The following is a 22,608-nucleotide window of genomic DNA, read 5'->3' on the forward strand; positions in this document are numbered from 1 at the left end:
AGCGGGGTCATCTGGCAGTCTCCGGCCACCTAAATTAGGACCCGGAGACTGCCAGATGACCCCGCTCGGAGCGCCGCACACCGGAGCAGCAGTGACGCTCGGCGAGGTAAGTAAGAAGACACCTGACGCTGACTCGAGTACAAGCCGAGGGGGGCACTTTTCAGCCAAAAAAATGGGCTGAAAATCTCGGCTTATACTCGAGTATATACGGTACTCAAGATATTTGGGAGATAGCTCTGTACAAGTTTATGAATGCTTCCTGCACAAGCTGCATTCAGACCAGATCGTATGAGAACAAAGCTGTGGCTCGGAATCAGCTTGGATAGGGTATAGTTAAATTCAGCAGATCTAGAGAAGGTGGGTTACTGTACTTGAAGTAAAAGTACACTTGTCCTTTTAATGCTCTATAGGGTCCAATATATGTTTGAAATCATTAATCTTGAAGTGTTATGCTCAAATTGTAACATATGGTTTATGACATGCTGTATGTATTTTAGGTATTTTGCACTTGGCCTCCTCTATCACTATAACGAGCAGGATGCTGCTGCTCTTCAGGTATATTCATACATGTTTTATTTCATTTTTCTGTTTGTCACTGCTACAAAAGCTTGCTGTGTGTGTGTGTGTGCGTTCGTTAGACTGAAGTTTTAAGAACAGTAGTAGATTACTCTATGTATGGCTTTGTATATTTTTATTATGGACATTAGAGAATGGTCATTCGTGTGGTCAGGTCTTTTTTTAAGGAAAAGCACCGACCAAGGCCAATAGAGACCCTCCTGTGGCCCAAAAAGCTTCTTAAAATCCAGTGCGGCTCCCCTGTTTCAGATGAGGGATCCCGAACACTGTATAAAACATAAACAAATTACCAGGCGCCTGTCCTGATGCAATAAACCTTTTTATTGCTAAAAATGGGTATACATAATATACTCGCAAAAGAAGCAAGGGTGATAGGTATCAATGGACTGATAGTCATCAGTGACTATTTCTGCTGTGGAGGTAAATGGGAAAAAATAAAAGACAATCCAGGAGCTCTGCTTGTCCGCAGAGACACGCTACCACTGCTGAACATGCTTTCAGGGACACTCCCCCTTCTTCAGAGCTCTATTATATGTATGTAAGTCGGATGTCCCCGAGTTACATACATCCGACTTACATCCGACTCCTACTTACAAACGGAGGCTATTACTGTACAGCAGGGGTAGTTGTAATGCTACCGTGCTCGTGCCGACGAGGAGTGCCCGCCTTTTTGGGTCTGGTTCGTAGTGCTGTACGTACATTACAGGAAGTTGGCTCTTGTTAGACATGCAGACGAGGGGTGCCCATCTCTTCTTCCGGGTCACTGTGAGGTTTTTACTGCTGTCTGTATCCTCATAAGAAAGATTTAATCTCACTTCCTGTCCTTGAGACAACAGGACGTAAGAGGAAATCTACCGCTAGGAAGGGAAATTCACTTCTGTAAGAGTCATCATGGGAAAAAGGTGTCTCCAAAGCTAAAAAGCTAAACCCAACATTTTCAAAATCTAATTGTCACATGGACAGAAAGTGAGGTGAAATCTTCTGAACAGGGGCACACACAGCAACACAACCTTTACAGGGGGTTAACCCTTCCCTATGCTATCCCAAAAAATAAATATATTTTTTGGCTGGAGTTACACTTAAAACATTTATCATTCCAACTTAAATACAAATTCAACTTAAGAACAAACCTACAGTCCCTATCTTGTTCGTAACCCGGGGATGCAGTATGTTAACCAACTTTTATGTTAGGACAGCCCATTTACTATTATGGGCTGCCAATGCACCGAGAAGGACCGGTTAACATACAGTACATGCATGGTATGTTGATGACAGCTAACGTACAGTGCTTTGTCTGGTATATATTTCCTTCAGTGAATTCTGTAAATGAATGCACTAGATGCCCACTGACTCTTTCTCTTTTTTTTTTTTTTTAATGACAGGTCTGGGTTAGGATAGTGAATGGTGACCTAGAAGACAACACTCGGCCAGACCTGTTTGAGTATGTGGTAGACTTTCTGACCTTCTCCAAAGACCAGCAGCTGGTGTGGCAGTATGTGGATTGGGTTTTGCAGAAAAGTGAGCAGGTTTGTGGTTCTTAGCTTAGGCTTAGACTGTCAGCCTCTGTGACGGTGTACTATTCATGCTGCTATAATGTTGTTGGAAATATATAGTATTAGACTTTTTATGATATCGCTGTGACCATCTCTGAGGACTCCTGTTACTTGCAGTAACATTATTTGTATAACAACCCACTACATAACCTGAATGTTTCTGATTTCCTGCTTCCTGGTCAAATTAGCAGAGAAATGTACACAGAACCATTTTACATTTACTTCATATCATGGGAATACAAGGGAAGGAGTACGAACACCCCAAGGTGCCCAGTAGTTCAGCAGAGCTAAAGACTATCAGGAACAACTTGCCTTTGAGGTCTAAGAGATACTAGGGCTTTAAGGACAAAACAACTTTCCTTCCTTTTTATAATGTCTGCACCATCCTATTGAAGGATACAAAAATACTGTATTTATATCTTTGACAGTATGACGGAACACACTTGTACAACTATGACAAAAAGTGCACATGCAAGAAATCATTGGATGAAAACACTTAAAAGCATACACTCAAAAAATCTGCTGTGAACAAACCAGCAATTGCAGGTTCAAATAGATGACTGAGCTGGATGACCCGGGTCATATATCGGCAAATGAAATTAAATTTACCAGGTGAACCCCTTAGAAGCACTTAGATATGTAATGCAGAAAAGTTATGTCCCCTATCTATGCAATAGTATAAAATGGATCACACCTGCAATGCATATGAGGAAGTTACTGTAGCAAATATGCCAAATGCTTGTTACAAGGTGGCATACCTTGACGCAAACCCGTATGTCAGGAATGTAACTGCGCAGAAATTAATATATCAACCAACAATATAGGCAATGAAATAAGAGCATATCCAACACATTTAGCAGAATTAGGTTAGTCATCCCTCCCAGTACATATGATGTAATGATAATTATAGATAAATGACATATTCATGTCACAGAGATTTCTCCTTCAGTTCAAAAAGGTATATGTTAAATCTGCAATATATCGTAATATTAAATGCCACAGAGATCCTCAGTCCCATAGCTTATAATATATACATGTCACAAAAGAATCAAATTCAAGCATCTCCCAAATATATTGTAATAAGCCATTTAACAGTGTGAATAAGCTAGGTACAGGAAAACTAATAAGTCTGCATGATGTGGTGGTGATGGTGGGTGGGAGCTGCCTCACAGTGATAAGAAAAGACTGGTGTCGGAGTGGAATGAACTCAATGCATTTTGCGGCCATGCACTGCTTCATCAATAATGACTCACTCCTGTTGATGTGGTTTCTTCAGTAGTTTTCAAGGGAGCGCGATGTATGTTTTCGGAGTTTTTAAAATAAAATGTTTTGTTGCATGTGTCATTTTTGCACAAGTGTGTTCCTCTATATTGTCTTACTAAGATATAAATGAAAGTCTTTTTGTATGCTTCAATAGCATTGTGTATCATTCATAGTTGTGCAGACAGTACATAATAGGAAGGAAAGTTTTTTGGTACTTAAAACTGTTGTAGTGGTCCGTTCCTTGTCGCGCAGGTTCACTTATATAAGGGATATGAGGTTCGTGGATGATGCAACCCACCAGCCTCCCTATAACAGAAACACTACTTAGGAATGGATTGACTCTGAAAAAGGATGTCACCTGGATCACAGCCCTGTGATTGTATGCTTCTTTAAAGGAAAATTGTTGATCATAATAAGTATTTTTAGCACAGGTAAAAGTGATGTAAAATGTCTTTCTGTACTGTGAGCTTTATTACCTTTTTATATTATATTCGGTTATCTCATAAAAACAAAAAGTAATTTCTAAGTTAGGGATGTGTTCTCTTCACTGTATTTACAAAATTATGACATATTTACAATAGTTACACACAGGTGACATATACGGTTTATGATAAATGAGATTATATGTAACAGTGTTTTTCTTTGTTTTTCACTATATTCCATCTTGCAGATCGGGGTCCAGATCTTCACCAAACGTTCTTTAGATGAACAGTTGCAGAACGGTTTCTGTCCAGATACGATTGTGAGCCATCTGTGCAAGTACCGGCAGGCTTTGCTGCTCTACCTGGAACACTTGGTCATGGATAAGATGATCCAGGTAATGGCCTTAATCAAATCTTCATTATGGTTAGGTCCATCAGCCAAGAGAGCAGTCCATACATGAACACTAACTGCCGTTATTGATTAGATTTTTTGCTCAATAAACTATACATGGCCTGGCCCAAAAAATAGCACACACTGTAATATTTTTTTGAACCGCCTATAGCTTTGATTACAGCACACATTCGCCGTGGCATCGTTTCGATAAGCCTATGCAATGTCTCAAGATTTAATTTCCATCTGGAGTTGCATTATTTTTTCACCAAGATCTTGTAGTGATTATGGGATAGTCAGATCACTATGTAAAGTCTTCTCCAGCACATCCCAAAGGTTCTCAACAGGGTTAAGGTCTGGACTCTGGTGGCCAATCCATGTGTGAAAATAATGTCTTATGCTCCCTGAACCACTCTTTCACAATTTAAGCAATCCTGGAATTGTCATCTTGGAATATGTCCATGCCATCAGGGAAGAAAAAATCAATTGATAGTAAAACCTGATCAGCATATTCAGGTGCCTCATTTTTTGGGGACACAACAGTGCTGAACCTAGACCTGTCCAACTGAAGCAACCCTGATCATAACACTGCCCAAAATCCAGGTGGTGACTAGGGCTGCAACTCATGGTTATTTTCATAATCGATTAGTTGGCCGATTAATTTTTTCGATTAAATGGATTAAAAAAGTGAAACGCCGTCCTTAATTCAAAATAAAATACACAAATGCAATGCTACAAATGTAAAGTTTACTTCTGAATAAAGCTGCTTCAGCCGGGGAATGACAGCTGCCAGTGGCAAGATTCAGCAGATGGCAGCTGAATGTAAATACAGCAGATAGCGGGCTGGTGCAATAGCTAGCCTGCTATTGGCCATTTCAAACCCGCCCACTTCTTGCTCACAGAGGAGAGAGCTAGGGGGTCCAACCAACTAATCGATAATCAGAAAAATTGACAACTATTATCATAATCGATTATCATCGATTAATCAATTTGGTTGGTTGCAGCCCCAGTGGTGACTTCTTTTTTTTGGCTGATCAGTGTACTTACGCCATTTGCAGTAATTACAGCTTGGCAGACCTTTGCCATTCTACCTGTCAGTTTATGAAGATATTCAAAAGAATTGTCAACCCACAAAACCTGTAGCTTGCCTCAGAGGGGTAACTGGATAGTAGGGCATTTTACTCTGACCTTAAAGCAAAGTGTTTCCCACAAGTGCTTGATAGGATTTCAATCTGGTGACTGTGCCAGCCAGTCCATCAAAGAGAATATTTCTGTGGCTTCCTGTTTCTTCACCAAATAGGTTTTGCGTAACCTAAAAGTTTGCTTCAGATTGTTGTCCTGCTGACCACAGACATTGTAAAATAGATTGGTGACTTTTTTTAGTTTATTACACCTGGCACTCTGTGTAAATCTTCCACCTTCCCAGCACAACAGGAACAACATATATTTGCATGCTTAACAGAAGCCATCGAGCACTTTTCCAGTCGCCTTGATCCAAACACCTCATCTGTCCGTCTGCAACATTAGTATATCTTGCCTTGGTTATTTTTTTATTCATTTATTGGCGCATTTATATATTACAAAAATAATTATTATTTTCAAAAAAAAATTTTATTAGTGATTCCAAACTTTAGTTTTTTCCAATACTTGAATGATATTCTGTTTATTTTTCTAGGAATTTTTAAGATTGTATTCTTTGTTAAACAAATGTACATGGAAGTTAGTATCATTGTAATCTTATTTATTATTATAGTGCTTCTACACATTTAGCATCAAAATGAAGAGAACATGTCATCCCTGGCAATGAGTTTTCTCCCTGATGGGTGAAGCTTATTTGCCGCAGTGTATATATCTTCATATACTATCAGCCATTTCATCATACCAAGTCATTTCTATTCTGAGTAATCCAGTTATTGTTTCTCCTCACATCCAGAAGGAAAAGTATCATACACACCTTGCTGTGCTATACCTGGAAGAAATCTTAAGACTAAAGTCTAGGGACTCCTTGGGCCACATTGAACTGGAGGAGCTACATCGGAGATTTCAGAATCTTCTGCGGCAATCAGACCTTTACCGGGTGCTCTTCCTCATAGGTGCGTGTGTTTTAGTTTTTCTTCCTGTCACTCAGTTGAATGGAAATGCACTGGCTGTGTGTTAATGTATGAGTATACGGTATGTATAGCTATCTTGTCTCATCACTTTTAATGCTTAGTTGGCACTTTCCACTTGTAGTCACGTGTTTGAACTTTCCAGTAAATATGTTTTTTTTGTGTATATGTTCTGTTTCAATTGGTTTGCTCAGATTTGTTCTATTATTTCCCCTATCAGATAAAATCAAAGGCACAGATTTGCATATGGAGCGAGCAATATTACACGGGAAACTAGAAGAGCATGACCAAGCATTGGATATCTTAGTTCACCAGTTAAAAGACTTTGCTGCTGCTGAGAGTTATTGTGTGTGGAACTCTGAGGGCAGGGATGCTCCTTATCGCAAGAGACTTTTTCAGCTCCTTCTCTCCTCCTACCTCCGTCCCTCCACACCTGACAACACTTTGACGGTCGCTGCTGTAGACTTATTAAATAACCACCCCACAGAATTCGATGCTGCCAGTGTATTGCATTTGTTGCCAGAAGAATGGTCTGTGCAGCTTCTCTCCCCATTTCTAGCAGGGGCCATGAGGGGGCATGTTCATGCTTTAAGGATGTCACAGGTGGCAGTAGGATTAGCAAGGACAGAGAACATCATCTATAAAAAGGAGAAGGTGAGTGAAGAGCTTTTTTTTTAATCGTACATTTATAGTGATTTCAAAAATGTTTGCATTCCTACTACCAGGTCTGATATACAACACACATATTGGCCTGCCTGTTAAATTGCAGTTATAGGCACAGGTTGCTAATATTCTTTTAAACTGTCATCACCATAAAGGGTCACTTTGTTGTGGGTGTTTACTACAGTTGTGGTGGTTTTCTGTACATTGCCATGCTTACCATCTTCCAGTGTGACAGAAGATCTGTCTGATAGATGCTAGTTTCTATACTCAATGACACAAATCCATGCTGCAGTTGGCATAATTAAAGCGGCTCTGCCACTTTCCACAGCACCATTGTACAGTATAGCCAGGAGGTGGCTGATGAGATTTAAAACAAGCTCACGGCTGCTATTGAGCTGATTTAGTCCCTTTCAGTGCCATGATGTGTGCAATGCATCATTGGCAGGAATTGAAATGAATAGGTTAATAGCAATACTAGACATGCCATTGCTGACTTGTTTTTAAAGGTGCAGGGTTCAATACTGTTATCTTGATCCTGGAACCACTACTTAGCATGTCACTGCCTGAAAAAGGCATGCAGCAAATAATGTCTCCCATTCACACTGAGCGATTTATCGAGCGATTTTTGCAGCCATATCGCTCATATTTCCACGCAATATCGCTCTATGTAGCTTGTCCAATCCATTTCAATGGAGCTGTTCACATCTCGTCGCTCAATATCGCTTGTAGCTCCTACATGACCCTTTTTTCGAGTGATTTTGCTCTTGATTGCATACAGCCCAATAGGAAAAAGTCGCTCAATATCGCAAGTCGCACAATATCGCAAGTCGCTCAGTGTGAATGGGGCCTAACAAGGATGAATTTGTGTCTTGTTTGTTGTTTCAGGTCAGTTACTAGGTTTTAAAACCAGGTTCATGATAACAGCTTTGAACCCTGCACAATAAAACCAAGACAGCAGTGTCAGATCCCATACGTTTGTCCTCTTGGGTCACTTTGAATTTGTAGTTGTTTTTACCATAAACCTTTTTTAGAGGGAGGGCCGGAGTTCCCCACTCCTGCTTTAAATAGTTTAGTATTGGAAGGCCAGTTCAGATACATTCCTTTGATCTGCTGTTTGCTAGCGTTAGCACAAAATAAAAGCAGTTGAAGCACTTATTTTGACAAGCTTAACAGTAAATACTATAAATGAAGAGTTTCAGTTATTAGGTGTTCAGAGTTTGAATTGATACCACTGGTGTATTTTTACTATTTTCAGTTAAACTTGAAGGAAAAGCCAATAATTCTGTCAGAGAAGAAGTTTTGCCATGTGTGCCGGAAGCCATTCCAAGAGCCGGTATTTGCCAGACAGCCCAACGGTCATATCGTTCATACCCACTGTGCTACCAACCAGCATGTCAACAGCAGCATTGACCATGTGCCCAGTCAAAGCAAACGAACATGAATTAAAGTGATGAAGAATATCAGTGATTACAGTAGCCTCCCCGCTGCAGACAGCGATGGAACAGGGAGACTGGAGGCTTCAGCGCAATGTAATGTGAAAATAATGCACTTATCTGCGGACCTGGAGACCAATGATAACAGCAGTTTGACTCTGCAGGACTTGGCAATGAAGGATACTGGCTATATCTGTCCTTGCACAGCTACTTTAACAATGGAGGAATCATGTGTCAGTTCTTAACTGAGCTATTTGCATTTTTAAAAGATATTTGCACTGAAGATATTTTGCATATACTTTAATGGGCTGGATAAAGAAACATGGACTGTAGGAGACAAGATATGGAGAATGTGTCTGTCTTCTCAGCTACTACGGCAGTCATTGTGAAAGTATATAGTGTGGGTCTATTCAATCATGTATTTTTTATGTATTGCACATTCTACCAATCTCACGTTCATAGTAAGCATTCCAGTCACATAGAAGGTGATCCTTTTTCTAAGAACAGAAAACTGGCTGCACCACAGACTCTTCCACATGTAGTCCTGAGAATACAAGATGACTTCAAAAGGTTCATCACCGCTGTCATATCCACTGATTAGAGCTGAAATCCACTAAACCTTTTAAAGATTATTTCAGTATACATCGATAACTTGATTTAATACATTGATTCTGAAAGTCCTGTGTTTTACACTTGTTTCATTGTTTCCTTGTTCTTCTACATGTAGAGGTTCACAAATAGGGGGAGCCACTCATTTACTGCCTACAACCCTCACACCATGTATTTTTGACCTTGGCCTGTATGTATTGTTATACGGTTAATTAGGGAAAAGCTTCTACATAACTGAAAAGTGGTTGGACCAGCGGAACAAGGATAAGAAGGTTTGCTGTTACTGTTCAAATCTTGTATCACATAGTTTTCTTGGAAATCTCGAAGCAAGTGAAAATCTTTTTCAGTCCATTAGTTCTCTAGAATATATGTACCATTCAACTGCAGATCTCTATGGCAGTGATCCATGGTCTATTGCCCATGTTTTGCAGCTCTCTTTACAGGGGAAAATGTTCAAAGGACGGTGCTATTATAAATTCTGCATCTCTTGAAAAGTACTGCTGACACCACTGATCCCATTTCAAAAATGATAATGCATTTTGCATTAAAGTGTAACTTCCACTCAACCGGCTTGTGCTAGAACATACAGACATGTTATGTCCGACTCTTTCCTTTCATTGGCCATTTTATTGTCCCCTATCTCACCTCTCTCACTAATATAGACGTCGAATCTACTGTATCAGCTTTGCTACCAGTGCATCTCTAACACATGAGCTAGTTGACAATATGGTCAGATATCAGGGCGCGGTGGAGTCATACCTTTCTGTGATCCGTGATGTTGGCCAACATACAGGTGAAACTCTAATAATTAGAATATCGTGCAAAGTTCATTTATTTCACTAATGCAACTTATGCGGTGAAACTAATATATGAGAGAGACTCATTACATGCAAAGCAAGATAATTCAAGCCGTGATTTGTCATAATTGTGATGATTATGGCTTACAGCTCATGAAAACCCCAAGAACCCCAAATCCACAACCTCAAAAAAGTAGATTATTACATGCAATCAATAAAACAAGGATTGTACATAGAACAATATCGGACCTCTGAAAAGTACAAGCATGCATATGTACTCAGTACTTGGTTTGGGCCCCTTTTGCAGCACTTACTGCAATTACTTTTGCACGATATTCTAATTATTCGAGTTTCACCTGTAGTTTGAAATATGAAAGTAAAGTGATATAGGAAAGGGCATGAGACAGATAAGTTTGAAAGCAAGAAAATAACAGAAACGGTCACATTTCAATGGTGAAAATAAACTCAGGCTGTAATGCAGCAACGTACCTTATTCTTAATAAACTCTCTCTCTTGCTCTGACTGTGCTGTTTGGTTCCTGTTTTCTGTCTGTCTTCCTCATTTCCTGACTTTCTGTCTGTCCTTTGTAGCTGTGATAGAATATACAGTATGTCTCTTAATATTGTTTTTGCATTTATTTTCCATTTACTGTTTACAACAAGCATCCCAGCTGAAAACAAACCTTCTTGAGTGGTTGTCTCTACAATGTCCTAAATGGAGCTCCCTGAAGCAAACCCATCCAGTTCAAACATTCTAGCCATCTAGCCACTCACCCACTTGGTTTTCACTAAGTTGCAGAGAAAGCTGCCACAGTTTCATCTCCTCATGGCATAAGGGCTAACTGGCCACCAGGGTAATAAGAAATCTGCACATGGTTCAGCTCGGCCTTGCTATGGGGCAGAAAAAAATACGGCCCATGGCACAATGTTGGCCCAGTGATGTCGTTGTAGCATTGAAGACCTTACATAACGGAAAAGAATGCTTTGAACTTTAATGAAAAGCTTATACAAGGGAAAATGCATAGAAACATTGACCCTCACCATCCTTTGAACATCTTCCCACCAGATCACTGGTGAAATGAAGAGGGTTATGTAAATTTTGTAATTTTTCCTCAGATACGGTTTTCATCCTTAATGTCATCTCTGCCGCTCTTCAGCCAGTTCTTGTCTACATACAATCATGTAATCACATCACAAACACCTGTCCCTGAAGACCATTTCATATGCCCACCGGGTCGGCAAAGACCATCTTCATGGACAATCTACCTGCATTTACACCTGTTAAGTTCTGCACTGTCACTCTGCTGTAGGGGCCCTCCAGACCACTGCACTGGTAAGCCTGGGTGGTTGGGAGCAAGATGCAGGCCGTGCCAAAGCTATTTTGTGCAGGTGACCCTCTTCCCTCTCACGCTTATCAAGTGACGCATACGGCTCGGGACATATTGGTAGTATGTCGGTCTATAATGACCAGGCCTCAGAATAGCCATTACCCCCTTCTGCTCTGCAGCAGGCAAGGGAATAGCTCCTGGTCATTTTTACCATTTTCATATACTGTTAATATGTTGGCCTATAGTGACCTGGTCACAGAACCGCAAGACTGCAGGGGTTGCAAGCAGGCTCCCTCACCTTCCCTCTCAGGTTTCCCCTCTGACCTTCCTTTGTCTGCCTTTCCACTCCCTGCGGACGAAGATGAAAAGGGGATTACTTCCAGTTCTGTGGATTCAGCCCAGCAAGAGGACCTGTCTCCTGACATCTCAAGGACACAATTTTTGTCCTTGTGGACATGGTTCTGAATTGTTTACAGTTCGAGCCGCCTGCATTGACCTTATCAAAGGTCACTTGTGTGGGTTCTTTAATAATGGCCACACCTGCTAAAACTGGGTCAGCGGGCTTCAGCAGTGGATGCCTTGGTGACTCTGTGATTAGTTAAGCCTGATCCATGCCTTCCTAGTCCTCTTAAATTTAGTAAGTTGACCTCCCACAAAGCCTACTGTCGTGCCTGGAAGGCTTATTTCATGTTGTATGAAGGGTCTAGGTCCTCCTTTTTTCCTAAGGTGGTCTCAATCTTCCCCCTTAACTAGGGCATTGTGTTGCCACCCTTACATCCTATTCCTAACCATGCCACAAAGTTTCTCTCAACTGCGTGAATATGGTTTGAGCTTTGTGAGCTTCCGTTTCTGCTAGAGCTTCCATCCGCAAGTCTGCACAGAAACCCATTGTTATTACTAGGTGTAAATTAAGGTATGTAATGGGAAGGTTTTATTTAAAAAATTGATTAGCATGTTGAGGAGAGGAAGGGGGGGCGGGGGGCAGTGAAGGCAACATTGAAATAGATTAAAAACTCAGTTAAGCAAAGGGAGTACTTTGATCTAGCAGGTCTAATAAGAGGTATCAGTGTAGCATATCTATATAAATATGATTGATTTTCTACATATGCAGAGTGAGAAGCAAAAAGCTGAGTCTCGAGTCTGATGAGTTTTACACTTGCTGGTCACAGAGTGAGAGGCAAGTCAACACATAGCTAAGAACATAATGGCTACTGCAAGGATCAGGATGTACATGATCTCTGGGCTAGTAGGTATTGTGTGATGAACTGTTACTTTGGTTGCTAAGGCAAAAGCAGGGGGATGAGCTGAGGGCAAATATTGATACATAGTTAAAAACAAAGTCTATCACAAAGATAGGAATTGTAATAACAGTCCCAAACTTGGATCATGAGCGGCTGGTCCTGCTGGGAGACTGAAGAAACATGGCGCTGGCTTTATGGTTAGGAAGGAACATGAGGGTGTTTTCATGGAGAACACAAGTAAGAGGTTTCAGGAGATCGAATTCGTATGTTTGAATTGGTACACTGGCCGTAATTGGGGAGAAAGGTCCAATCCAATTTAGTGATTACATGCTATGGACACCACTACTTTTCTTCAGCTTTAGCATAACAAGAAGCTCAAGCTCATTAAGGTTGAACTGTGCAACTGTTACCTCCAAATCTAACCATGTATGCCAGCTCATTTGGAATGTGGATGCTAATTCAAATGTAAAGCATGAGTTATTATATAAATATTCAAGGGAAAGCAGTAATAACTGTGCATAAGCTGTATAAAAAAATGAAACGCGTGTACTAAGTGCAGGCAATTTGATGTAGAGAAAATGAGGTAATGGTGTCAATGTTGCTATATAACTCTCTAATAATAACCCATCATTATTACATTTTACCTGTTTACAAAGCAACCAATAGAACCTACTGAATTGGTCACATATTCGCTGTGTGCATATCAAGGAGAATGTGTTCATGTTTAACTTACTACCTTAGGCCTCATTCACACCAAAACTGCATTGAAAATGCATGCGTTTTAGCCATTGCGATGCGTTTTGGATGCAGTTTTTTTTTCTCAAAATGCAAATCAGACCATATGTCACTTCCTTCATCCTGTCACAGCGCTTTCCTCCTTCATTTTCTAGCTCAGGCATGCTTCCTTTGTTTGAAGGCATGGTGTTAGTGTTGGCTATAGCCATTCTCACCCATCGTAGGAGGTTATTATAATATCATAATAATAGCGTCGTTACCCCTTACTGACGGTCCGAGATATTTGATTATTAGATTATCATCCATGTCTGCCATGTTTCCAGAGCTGTTCCATTCCTAATCTCTGCTTGGCTGTCATGCTTATCCTGTGACTGCTACTTGACCCATAACAAGTATTCAGATCAGGAGATTAAACGTTACTTTATTTTTAAAGCCAGAGGAATAGCATGACAGCCAGACACCTGGCATTTTCTGGAATAGGTCAGACATGGCATCTACATACTTGTAGGGTTATTTTAAACCTACAACTGGAAAGTAAATGAACTCTAAAGGTGTGCACTGGACCTACCATGCACTATATTATAAAGGCCATTCGCCTTTTATCAGGACCCATTTTATTATACACCACTGATCATTCTTCACTCTGTTGGCATACCTAGTGAGAGACAGATAGGTGTAGCCAATCAGATGATGTTTCCTTTTCATGTATAATCATGAGCAAACAACGCTATATGCAGCACAACAATGTAAGTAAATAGATAAAACGCCAAATCGAATAAAATGCTACATTTATTCCTGGAATTATTGCAAATTGTGTGATATACCCATTTCTCATATTGCTCAAAGTGAAATTGTCCCTTTCTCTGTAAGAAAAACATGTACAATATTTCAGTGCAATACAAACCTTTCTTTTTCTGCTGCTTCCGGAGAACATTATCAGGGCCATTTCTATAACCTCACCTACAAATAGCATTCAGATTATTCGTGTACAAGCAAAAACGTCATTAATAAGGTCAGGAAACGACACTGCACGGTAACAGTAAATAATACACGTGGAGTGTGGGCAGGAGTAAGCTTCTGAGGATTCCAATACACATACATCTGAGCGAGCAAGAAATAAATAAACGTAAAAGTCTTTTGGCAAACAAGGAAGTAAAAGTATTGTTTGATTAAAGTATATCTAAAGCTAAAACTTTTTTTTTTTAAACTTTGGATAGAGTAGGGGAGAGTTAAAACAGCTATCAGTTCATTTATTTTGCCATCTCTGTCTAGGAGGATTTCTTTTCACTTCCTGTCCAGTAGACTCAACAGGAAGTGAGAGGATATCTTTCCAATATGAGGGAAATCCCCTCTTAGACATTTGTCACATTACAAGTGTCCCCATTGGAAGATTGACCCTCTATTCCTGTTCTGGTTCCAACTCACAATTTTGGATTTACCCTCACTTTTATTCCCAGTGACATTGGTGGTCATAATGCTGCCCATATACCGGTACTATACATTATGATTGTACAATCTACCAACAACTATGTAGTGCAAGGGCCTGAATGACTGCATACAAACTGAATGGATTGTTAAGGTTTGTCTTCAGGAGTTCCGTCAACCTGACAGGGATTTATAGTTGCAGCTAATTTGCTGTATTGGGAGTATTTAGATGACATATGCTTTAAGGCAGCTGTTCTCAACCTGTGTAACCTCAGGACCCATATATGTCCTTGGCCATTAAGTCGCGACCCAAGTCCCACTGCAATGGACAGCACAGCATTGTGGTACCGCACGTTCCGGTGCCGGCGATCGAACTGTGGGTGGGAGCTGTGTTTGGAGTACCATTCAAATGAATGGTAACGCAACATACCTCCCACGCCAGAACGCATACTAGGTGTGTTTGCATGGTACAGTGCGTTACTCTGGTCCACGCACCTCTACATGACACATAAGGGAGCTGTAAGCAATGCACACATGGTTGGAGCTCCCTCGTGGCCATAGCCCCATCCTATCCCACCTCAAGCTGACACTCGATGCTGGGCAGCATATTTTGAATGGCTGCTTGGTGCGAGAACTGACAGTGCTGTGCCAGGAGGTGGCTGAGGAGCCTCCCACCTAGAAAAGTAGAAGGCATGCAGTGACCCACTGAACACGGGGTCACGGCCCACCAGTTGAGAACCAAGGCTTTAAGGTCTTCTGTAGTCTGAAACAGGAAATGTGTTGGGTGTGAATAGTTTATAACAGGGCTAAAAATTACAACTGGCGCCTAACTTTTAAGGTTTTTAATGGAGCTAACTAATTAAAAAAATCCTGCTGGCTTAATTCCAAACTAATTTGTAGGGATGCACCGATATATCGGGCGCCGAAACATATTGGCCAAAAATGGCACTTTTGGCAAAATGCCATTTTTTGGCCAATATAGCGGTACATCCGTGATTTCTCTCCTCCCCATGGGTGTTGCTCTGTGTCCCAGCAGGGGGAAGAGAAATGGTCACAGGAGGCCGAGCGCTGTGAGTGGCTGGCGTCTCTCCTCCCCGCACCGCTCCGCCTCATGTCACAGATGAGGAGAGCGGCGGTGTGGGCGGAGACAGTCATTGCTTCACAGGAGGCTGGGCTCCCCTCCCACACCGCTCGCTCAGCCTCCTGTGACAGCCGTCAGGAAGGAGAGCGGTACAAACACTCAGTGATCAGTGATCGCTGAGTGTTTGTAAATAATTGAGGATATGCATGTTAACTATATCCTCAATTAGGAATGAATGGGAAGTGATCTACATCACCTCCTGTTCATTCATGATTGTGGCTATAGTAAACACACTCTGTCCACAAGTTATGAATGAACAGGAACACCCAGTATAGAGGATTCCTATTCATTCATAACAGGGGCTGCAGAAAAACAAATTGAGGAAATTGTGTCCTCAATCTCTTTTTCTATTTTAAAAGGGAAATATCAGGGGTCTGTTTAGATCCACAATATTTCCCCAAAGCCCCTAAAAGTAAAGTAAAAAATAAAAATATTTAATAAAAATGTAATGGGCTGGAATGAATATAAAAAAAAAATATATATAAAAAGTTTATAAAATAAAAAATTTAATATTTTAAAAAACGTTGAAAAAGTTAGAATAAAAAACATTTTCCTTTTCGGCCTGAGATTTTTTTTCATTTCATTTTAGTTTTTCAAATTTTCATATCGGTGCACCTCTACCAATTTGTCCACCCCTGGTTTATAAAGACTGTGGACTCCAGCCCCAGAGAGTTGGTAGGTTTGGTAAATCTAAAAGTGGTTGAATAATCGGATTGTATAGTTATTGGCCAGTTTAAATCTCCCAAACGGCAACAGAGACAGCAATAAAAACCTGACAGGAGTTCCCCTCATCACTCACATATTCAAATCTAAAGAAAATCATTGCCTCTAGCTATACTTTAACTTATCCCTGAAAATCTCCTCTTTAAACAGCAGACTGGTGTTCACTACAAACATAGATAGTACTGGGACGTATCCTCCTTCTCGTCCTCCCCCGTACTTTTGGGAGAATCTTAAATGTTTTGGGCATGAACTCCATGCAGGCTTCACGGAACTTCTTGATTCTCCAACAGTATATAACAGGGTTGAATACAGACTTGAGGTAACTGAGCCACAAGATGCAAGTGCTGATCACGTAAAATGAATTACTGTAGTAGAAAGTCCTACTAAACACTGACAACAGACTGAACACAGAATGCGGAAGCCAGCAAAGGGAAAATCCAATGAACAGGATGAGAATAGTGGTGAAGGCCCTCGTCTTAAAACTCATGTCCACATTCATCTGATGAGGCCTCTGCAGTCCCATCAAGCCTAACTTGCTTACTTGGCTCAGACAGAGGCTCTCTGCGTGGTTGTGAATCCTGACAGCATTTCTTCTGACAGTGTTCAGGATGCATAGATAAGAGTATAGCATTACACTGAAAGGGATGAAGAACACTGCTACAACCAGCATGACTGCATATGCCCTATCGGCTAAAAATTCTGTGTATCCCAAGACACATTGAGGTGCACGTGTTGGAACCTCCACCATGGTCCAGCCTACTACAGATGGAAAGGAGATACAGAAGGACAACACCCAAGAAGAAGCGATCATGATCTTGGCACGATGTGGATTTAGTTTATCTTGTCTCTGTACAATGATCAAAAAACGATCAACGCTGATAATGAGTAGTATGGCAACCCCTTCCAAGACGAAAAACCAGTACAGCATGGCTGAAATCTGGCAGAACTGGCTGCCAAAGTGCCAACTCCCAGTGATGATCGTAACTGCAGTAAAAGGCATGCAGAAAAGGGAAAGCATGATGTCAGAAAATGCCAGCGTTGCAAGTAGGAGATTGATTGCAGAACGCATAGCTGGCTTCTGGTAAACGATAAGGCAAACAATAGCATTGCCCAAGAAAGCAATGGCAATCATTAATACCATAATTATTGCCAACAATATCCTGAGTGGGGTAGGGAATGCAGCAAATCTGGAGTCTGGGTTCATTAGAGTCGCATTGTCGCTGGAAGTCACGCAGCTGCCAAAGGCAGTGCTATTGCAACCCATGGTTACAACTATAACACTGAGAATCCTGTTTTCATTGCTCCCTGATGTTCACTTATCACAAGTCACATGTTACTGCACTCTTCTTTCTTTCATGTTGGTAGAAAGATCTTCTAAGCATTGTTCATCTGGACAGATCTAGCAAGAAAAAGAACAAAAAGGCATAAGGAAATGTAACACCATAGACCAGGGGTAGGCAAATGTCAGCCCTCCAGTTGTGGTGAACCTTCAAATCCCATCATGCTCCTGCCTTGGGCAGTCATGTCAGAGTCATGTAAGGCCCCATGGAATTTGTAGTTTCACAACGGCTCTAGGACCAAAGTTTGGCTACCCCGCCATAGACTATACCTGGTTGCATACAGTACAATAAGATGTTTTATCTGCTACAATGGAAGATATTAAAATTTGCAGGAACTGTCAAAAACTGTTGTCTATTGTGTGTGCTCAAAGTGGTTGTACTATCGGAACCTTGTGTTTATGAATTGACCCTTGGTACAACAAAACAGGTCTAGTGTGATGGAAATATATTAGAAATTGTTTTACATAACTAACCTATGACAGATATGTTATAATCGCCTAATGATTGACAGATCACCCACTGAAATGTTCCATGGACTATACAACATTACTATTATTATACAGGATTTATATAGCGCCAACAGTTTGCGCAGCGCTTTACAATATAAGGAAGGCATTACAATCACAATACAATTCAAGACAAGATGGTAAGAAGGGCCCTGCCCGTGAGGGCTTACAATCTAAAAGGGAGGGGGAAGTGATACATGAGGAGGTAGCTGTGTGGAAATTAATTATTTGAGAATGTGATGGTTCAGTTGTTAGTTTGAGGTGGGATAGGCTTCCCTAAAGAGATGAGTCTCAAGGGATCACCTACAGGCAGTCAGAGTGGGAGAAAGACGGACAGGTTGGGGTAAGGAGTTCCAAGGAATGCGAGAGGCTCTAGAGCAGTCCTGGAGGCGAGCATGGGAGGAGTTGATGAGGGAGCTGGAAAGCAGGAGGTCTTTAGAAGAGCGGAGGGGACGGTTAGGGTGATACTTTGAGACAAGGTTTGAGATATAGTCGGGGGCAAACTTGTGGATGGCTTTGTAAGTGGTTGTTAATATTTTTAATTGTATCCTTTGAGCTATTGGAAGCCAGTGCAGGGATTGGGGAGGGGGGGTTGTAGACACTGAGCGGTTGGTTAGGTGAATGAGTCTAGCAACAGCATTCATGATAGACTGAAGGGGGGATAGCCTGTGCAGAGGTAGACCAATGAGGAGGGAGTTACAATAGATGAGATATAACAAGTGAGTGGATGAACATATAATGAACAAGAGTTTTATAAGCCTTACCTGGCAGAACCTCAGATCAGGACTATATAGCAGAGAGGGGAGTCATAGATCTGTGAATGGAAACAGAAATACACATCAGCATACTAAAAAAATTAAAATACTGTATACTGATACTAAAAGAGAGATGTTGGCCATGGTGACCAATCAGATTCTTTGTTTCATTTTCAAGAGAATAAAACATTTAAGTAAACTAAGGGCTCCTGCACAACAGTCTAAACAACAGTCTAAGTCTAACGCACAGAAGAGTAGATGACGGATACAAGTGAAAAAGAATAAGCAACTTTTCCAAACAGGATTTTCCGAACTCTATATGGTGAACTTTATGGTTAATGGTATCAGGTAGAAATGCCCAGTAAACTCCTCCCTACAAATACCACGTCTCCACTGAGGAGAAACCCTTCTATAATTCTGAGGGGCACACGATCAGATCACCGATCACCCAATGCTTCTTCCTAGCGAAATACTTTCTCTGCTCATTCAAAGCAAACGTGCTTTGAGTAGCCCCCCTTTTGCTACCAAAACAGCCCTGAACCATCGAGACATTGACTCCACTAGACCTCTGAAGGTATGCTGTGGTATCTGGCACCAGGCCATCAGTAGCAGATCCTTTAAGTCCTGTAAGTTGCAGAGTGGGACCTCCATTGACCAGACTTGTTTTTCCAGCATATCCCACAGATGCTTGATTGAACTAAGATCTGGAGAATTTGGAGGCCACACCTTGAACTCGTTGTTGTGTTCCTCAAAGCATTCTTGAACCATTTTTGCAGTGTGGCAGGGCGCATGATCCTGCTGAAAGAGGCCACTGCTATCAGGGAATACCGTTTTGATAAAGGGGTGTACTTGGTCAGCAGCAATGTTTAGGTAGGTAGTACGTGTCAAAGTAACATACCCATGGATGGCAGAATCCAAGGTTTCCCAGCAGAACATTGCTCAAAGCATCACACTGCCTCAGTCGGCTTGCCTTCTTCCCTTAGTGCATCCTGGTGCCATCTCTTTCCCAGGTAAGCGATGCACTTGCACCTGGCCATCCATATGATGTAAAAGAAAACAGTATCCATCAGACCAGGCCACCTTCTTCCATTGCTTTATGGTCCAGTTCCGGAACTCATGTGCCCATTGTAGGCACTTTTGGCAGTGGGCACGGTTCGGCATGGGCACCCTGACTGGTCTGTGGCTACGCAGCCCAGTACGCAACAAGCTGTGTTCAGATACCTTCCCATAGGAACCAACATTAACTTTCTCAGCAATATGAGCTACAGTAGCACTTCTATTGGATCCTACTACACTGGTCAGTCTTCACTCCCCCCGTGCATCAGAGAGCCTTGACTGCCCATTACCCCATTGCTGGTTCACCAGTTATCTTTCCTTGGACCACTTTTGGTAGGTTCTGACCACTGCAGACCGGGAACATCCCAAAGGAGCTGCAGTTTTGGAGTTGCTCTGACCCAGTAGTTTAGCCATCACAATTTGTCTCTTGTGCAAGTCGCTCAAATACTTACCTTTGCCCATTTTTTCGGCTTCCAACACATCAGCTTCAGGAACAAAATATTCACTTGCTACCTAATATATCCAACCAACCTCCAGGTGCCATTGTAACCAGATAATCAATGTTATTTACTTCACCTCTGTGTACATATTTTTGAATTTGGTGTAGCCATGCATGGATCTGTGTCATCCATTCACAGGGATCTGTGAAAGGAAAGACTACAAGTCCCATCAGCCAATGTGGTAGAGGGACTCACAGATTGTGTCTTGCACATGGATTACCTTCTCCAGCCCTATAAAGGTAGGTTGGTACCTTCATACAGACCTGAGATTGGGATGTAAACAATGCAGGAGCTTGTGCACTGCACCTACAATATACTGATCACAGCTGATGTGGTCACCCAGAGCCAAACATGTCCCCAAAGATGTGGTCACCCAGAGCCAAGCATTGCAATCAGTGTCCCCAAAGATGTGGCCACCCAGAGCCAAGCATCACATTCAGTGTCCCCAAAGATGTGGTCACCCAGAGCCAAGCATTGCAATCAGTGTCCCCAAAGATGTGTTCACGCAGAGCCAAACATGTCCCCAAAGATGTGTTCACCCAGAGCCAAACATCACAATCCGTGTCCCCAAAGATGTGTTCACCCAGAGCCAAACATCACAATCCGTGTCCCCAAAGATGTGTTCACCCAGAGCCAAACATCACAATCCGTGTCCCCAAAGATGTGTTCACCCAGAGCCAAACATCACAATCAGTGTCCCCAAAGATGTGTTCACCCAGAGCCAAACATCACAATCAGTGTCCCCAAAGATGTGTTCACCCAGAGCCAAACATCACAATCAGTGTCCCCAAAGATGTGTTCACCCAGAGCCAAACATCACAATCCATGTCCCCAAAGATGTGTTCACCCAGAGCCAAACATCACAATCAGTGTCCCCAAAGATGTGTTCACCCAGAGCCAAGCATCACAATCAGTGTCCCCAAAGATATGTTCACCCAGAGCCAAGCATCACAATCAGTGTCCCCAAATATGTGTTCACCCAGAGGCAAGCATTGCAATCAGTGTCCCCAAAGATGTGTTCACCCAGAGCCAAACATCACAATCCGTGTCCCCAAAGATATGTTCACCCAGAGCCAAACATCACAATCGGTGTCCCCAAAGATGTGTTCACCCAGAGCCAAACATCACAATCAGTGTCCCCAAAGATGTGTTCACCCAGAGCCAAACATCACAATCCATGTCCCCAAAGATGTGTTCACCCAGAGCCAAACATCACAATCAGTGTCCCCAAAGATGTGTTCACCCAGAGCCAAGCATCACAATCAGTGTCCCCAAAGATATGTTCACCCAGAGCCAAGCATCACAATCAGTGTCCCCAAATATGTGTTCACCCAGAGGCAAACATCATACCGTCATAAAGCCCAGTGTATGTGCAGGCCTGGTGTACAATACATACTATAGCAGCTGTCATCTCATCACTGGGCTCCATGGATTGTCACATCTACGGACGTCACCGGCCAGCGGCAGCAATGACGGCAGCAGCACCCTGTCACCGTCCTAGAGATGGAGAGGACCGTCTATCGTGCTCCAGTACCTGGCAGGATGCAGCTATTCTTCCCTCCTGTGATGATGAGCGCTGTACGGAATAGCGTGGCGGCACCTATATACGGGCCAGTCACGACCGCCCTTGTTGGGGTTCCCGCACAGGCCCCCCTCTCTCCTCTCATATACGGCAGACACTGAGCACCAGGCCCCTCCACAGCTGCCATGAATCCCCGCTCTATGAAGGGGAGGGCCCAGTGTGTGTGTGTGTGTGTGTGTGTGTGTGTGCAGAGCGCTGCGCCTGCTCCCCTTGTGTGAGGGGACACCGTGTACCACTCTATACACTTCTACCGCTATACCTATGGGCTCATTACATGGACGTCACACCAGGTGCTGGCATTGCATTATGGCTTTTTTGCTGTTATGTTGTTGCTTGCGGGGTTTGCTAGGATTATGAAAGACCTGGGACAGGCGCTATACTGAAGCAGCCAAAGGCTGAGGTGGCATCTTTTTTCAAGGGGGGGGGGGGGGCACATGGCCACTCTGCTGCACAATGCGCCTG

The 22,608-nt window shown here is 42.2% G+C and overlaps 2 protein-coding genes across 2 annotated transcripts in view; one reads left to right on the top strand and one right to left on the bottom strand.

Moving 5' to 3' along the window:
• TGFBRAP1 (transforming growth factor beta receptor associated protein 1) overlaps positions 1 to 8,960 on the top strand; it is a 28,893-nt gene extending 19,933 nt beyond the window's left edge. Inside the window, exons 7-12 of the mRNA XM_018563448.1 lie at positions 498 to 555; positions 1,959 to 2,102; positions 4,063 to 4,209; positions 6,139 to 6,298; positions 6,534 to 6,967; positions 8,232 to 8,960. Coding sequence (XP_018418950.1) covers positions 498 to 555; positions 1,959 to 2,102; positions 4,063 to 4,209; positions 6,139 to 6,298; positions 6,534 to 6,967; positions 8,232 to 8,417 — 1,129 coding nt within the window. The 3' untranslated portion in view covers positions 8,418 to 8,960. The remainder of the gene's footprint in view (positions 1 to 497; positions 556 to 1,958; positions 2,103 to 4,062; positions 4,210 to 6,138; positions 6,299 to 6,533; positions 6,968 to 8,231) is intronic.
• A 7,589-nt stretch (positions 8,961 to 16,549) lies between these two features.
• GPR45 (G protein-coupled receptor 45) lies at positions 16,550 to 17,797 on the bottom strand. The gene has a single exon (XM_018563330.1). The coding sequence runs from the start codon at positions 17,669 to 17,671 to the stop codon at positions 16,550 to 16,552; it is 1,122 nt and encodes a 373-aa protein (XP_018418832.1). The 5' UTR covers positions 17,672 to 17,797.
• Positions 17,798 to 22,608: the final 4,811 nt, after the last annotated feature.

This window comes from Nanorana parkeri, unplaced genomic scaffold (genome assembly GCF_000935625.1).
Source record: "Nanorana parkeri isolate BGI_ZX_2015 unplaced genomic scaffold, ASM93562v1 scaffold21, whole genome shotgun sequence".
NCBI lineage: Eukaryota > Metazoa > Chordata > Amphibia > Anura > Dicroglossidae > Nanorana > Nanorana parkeri.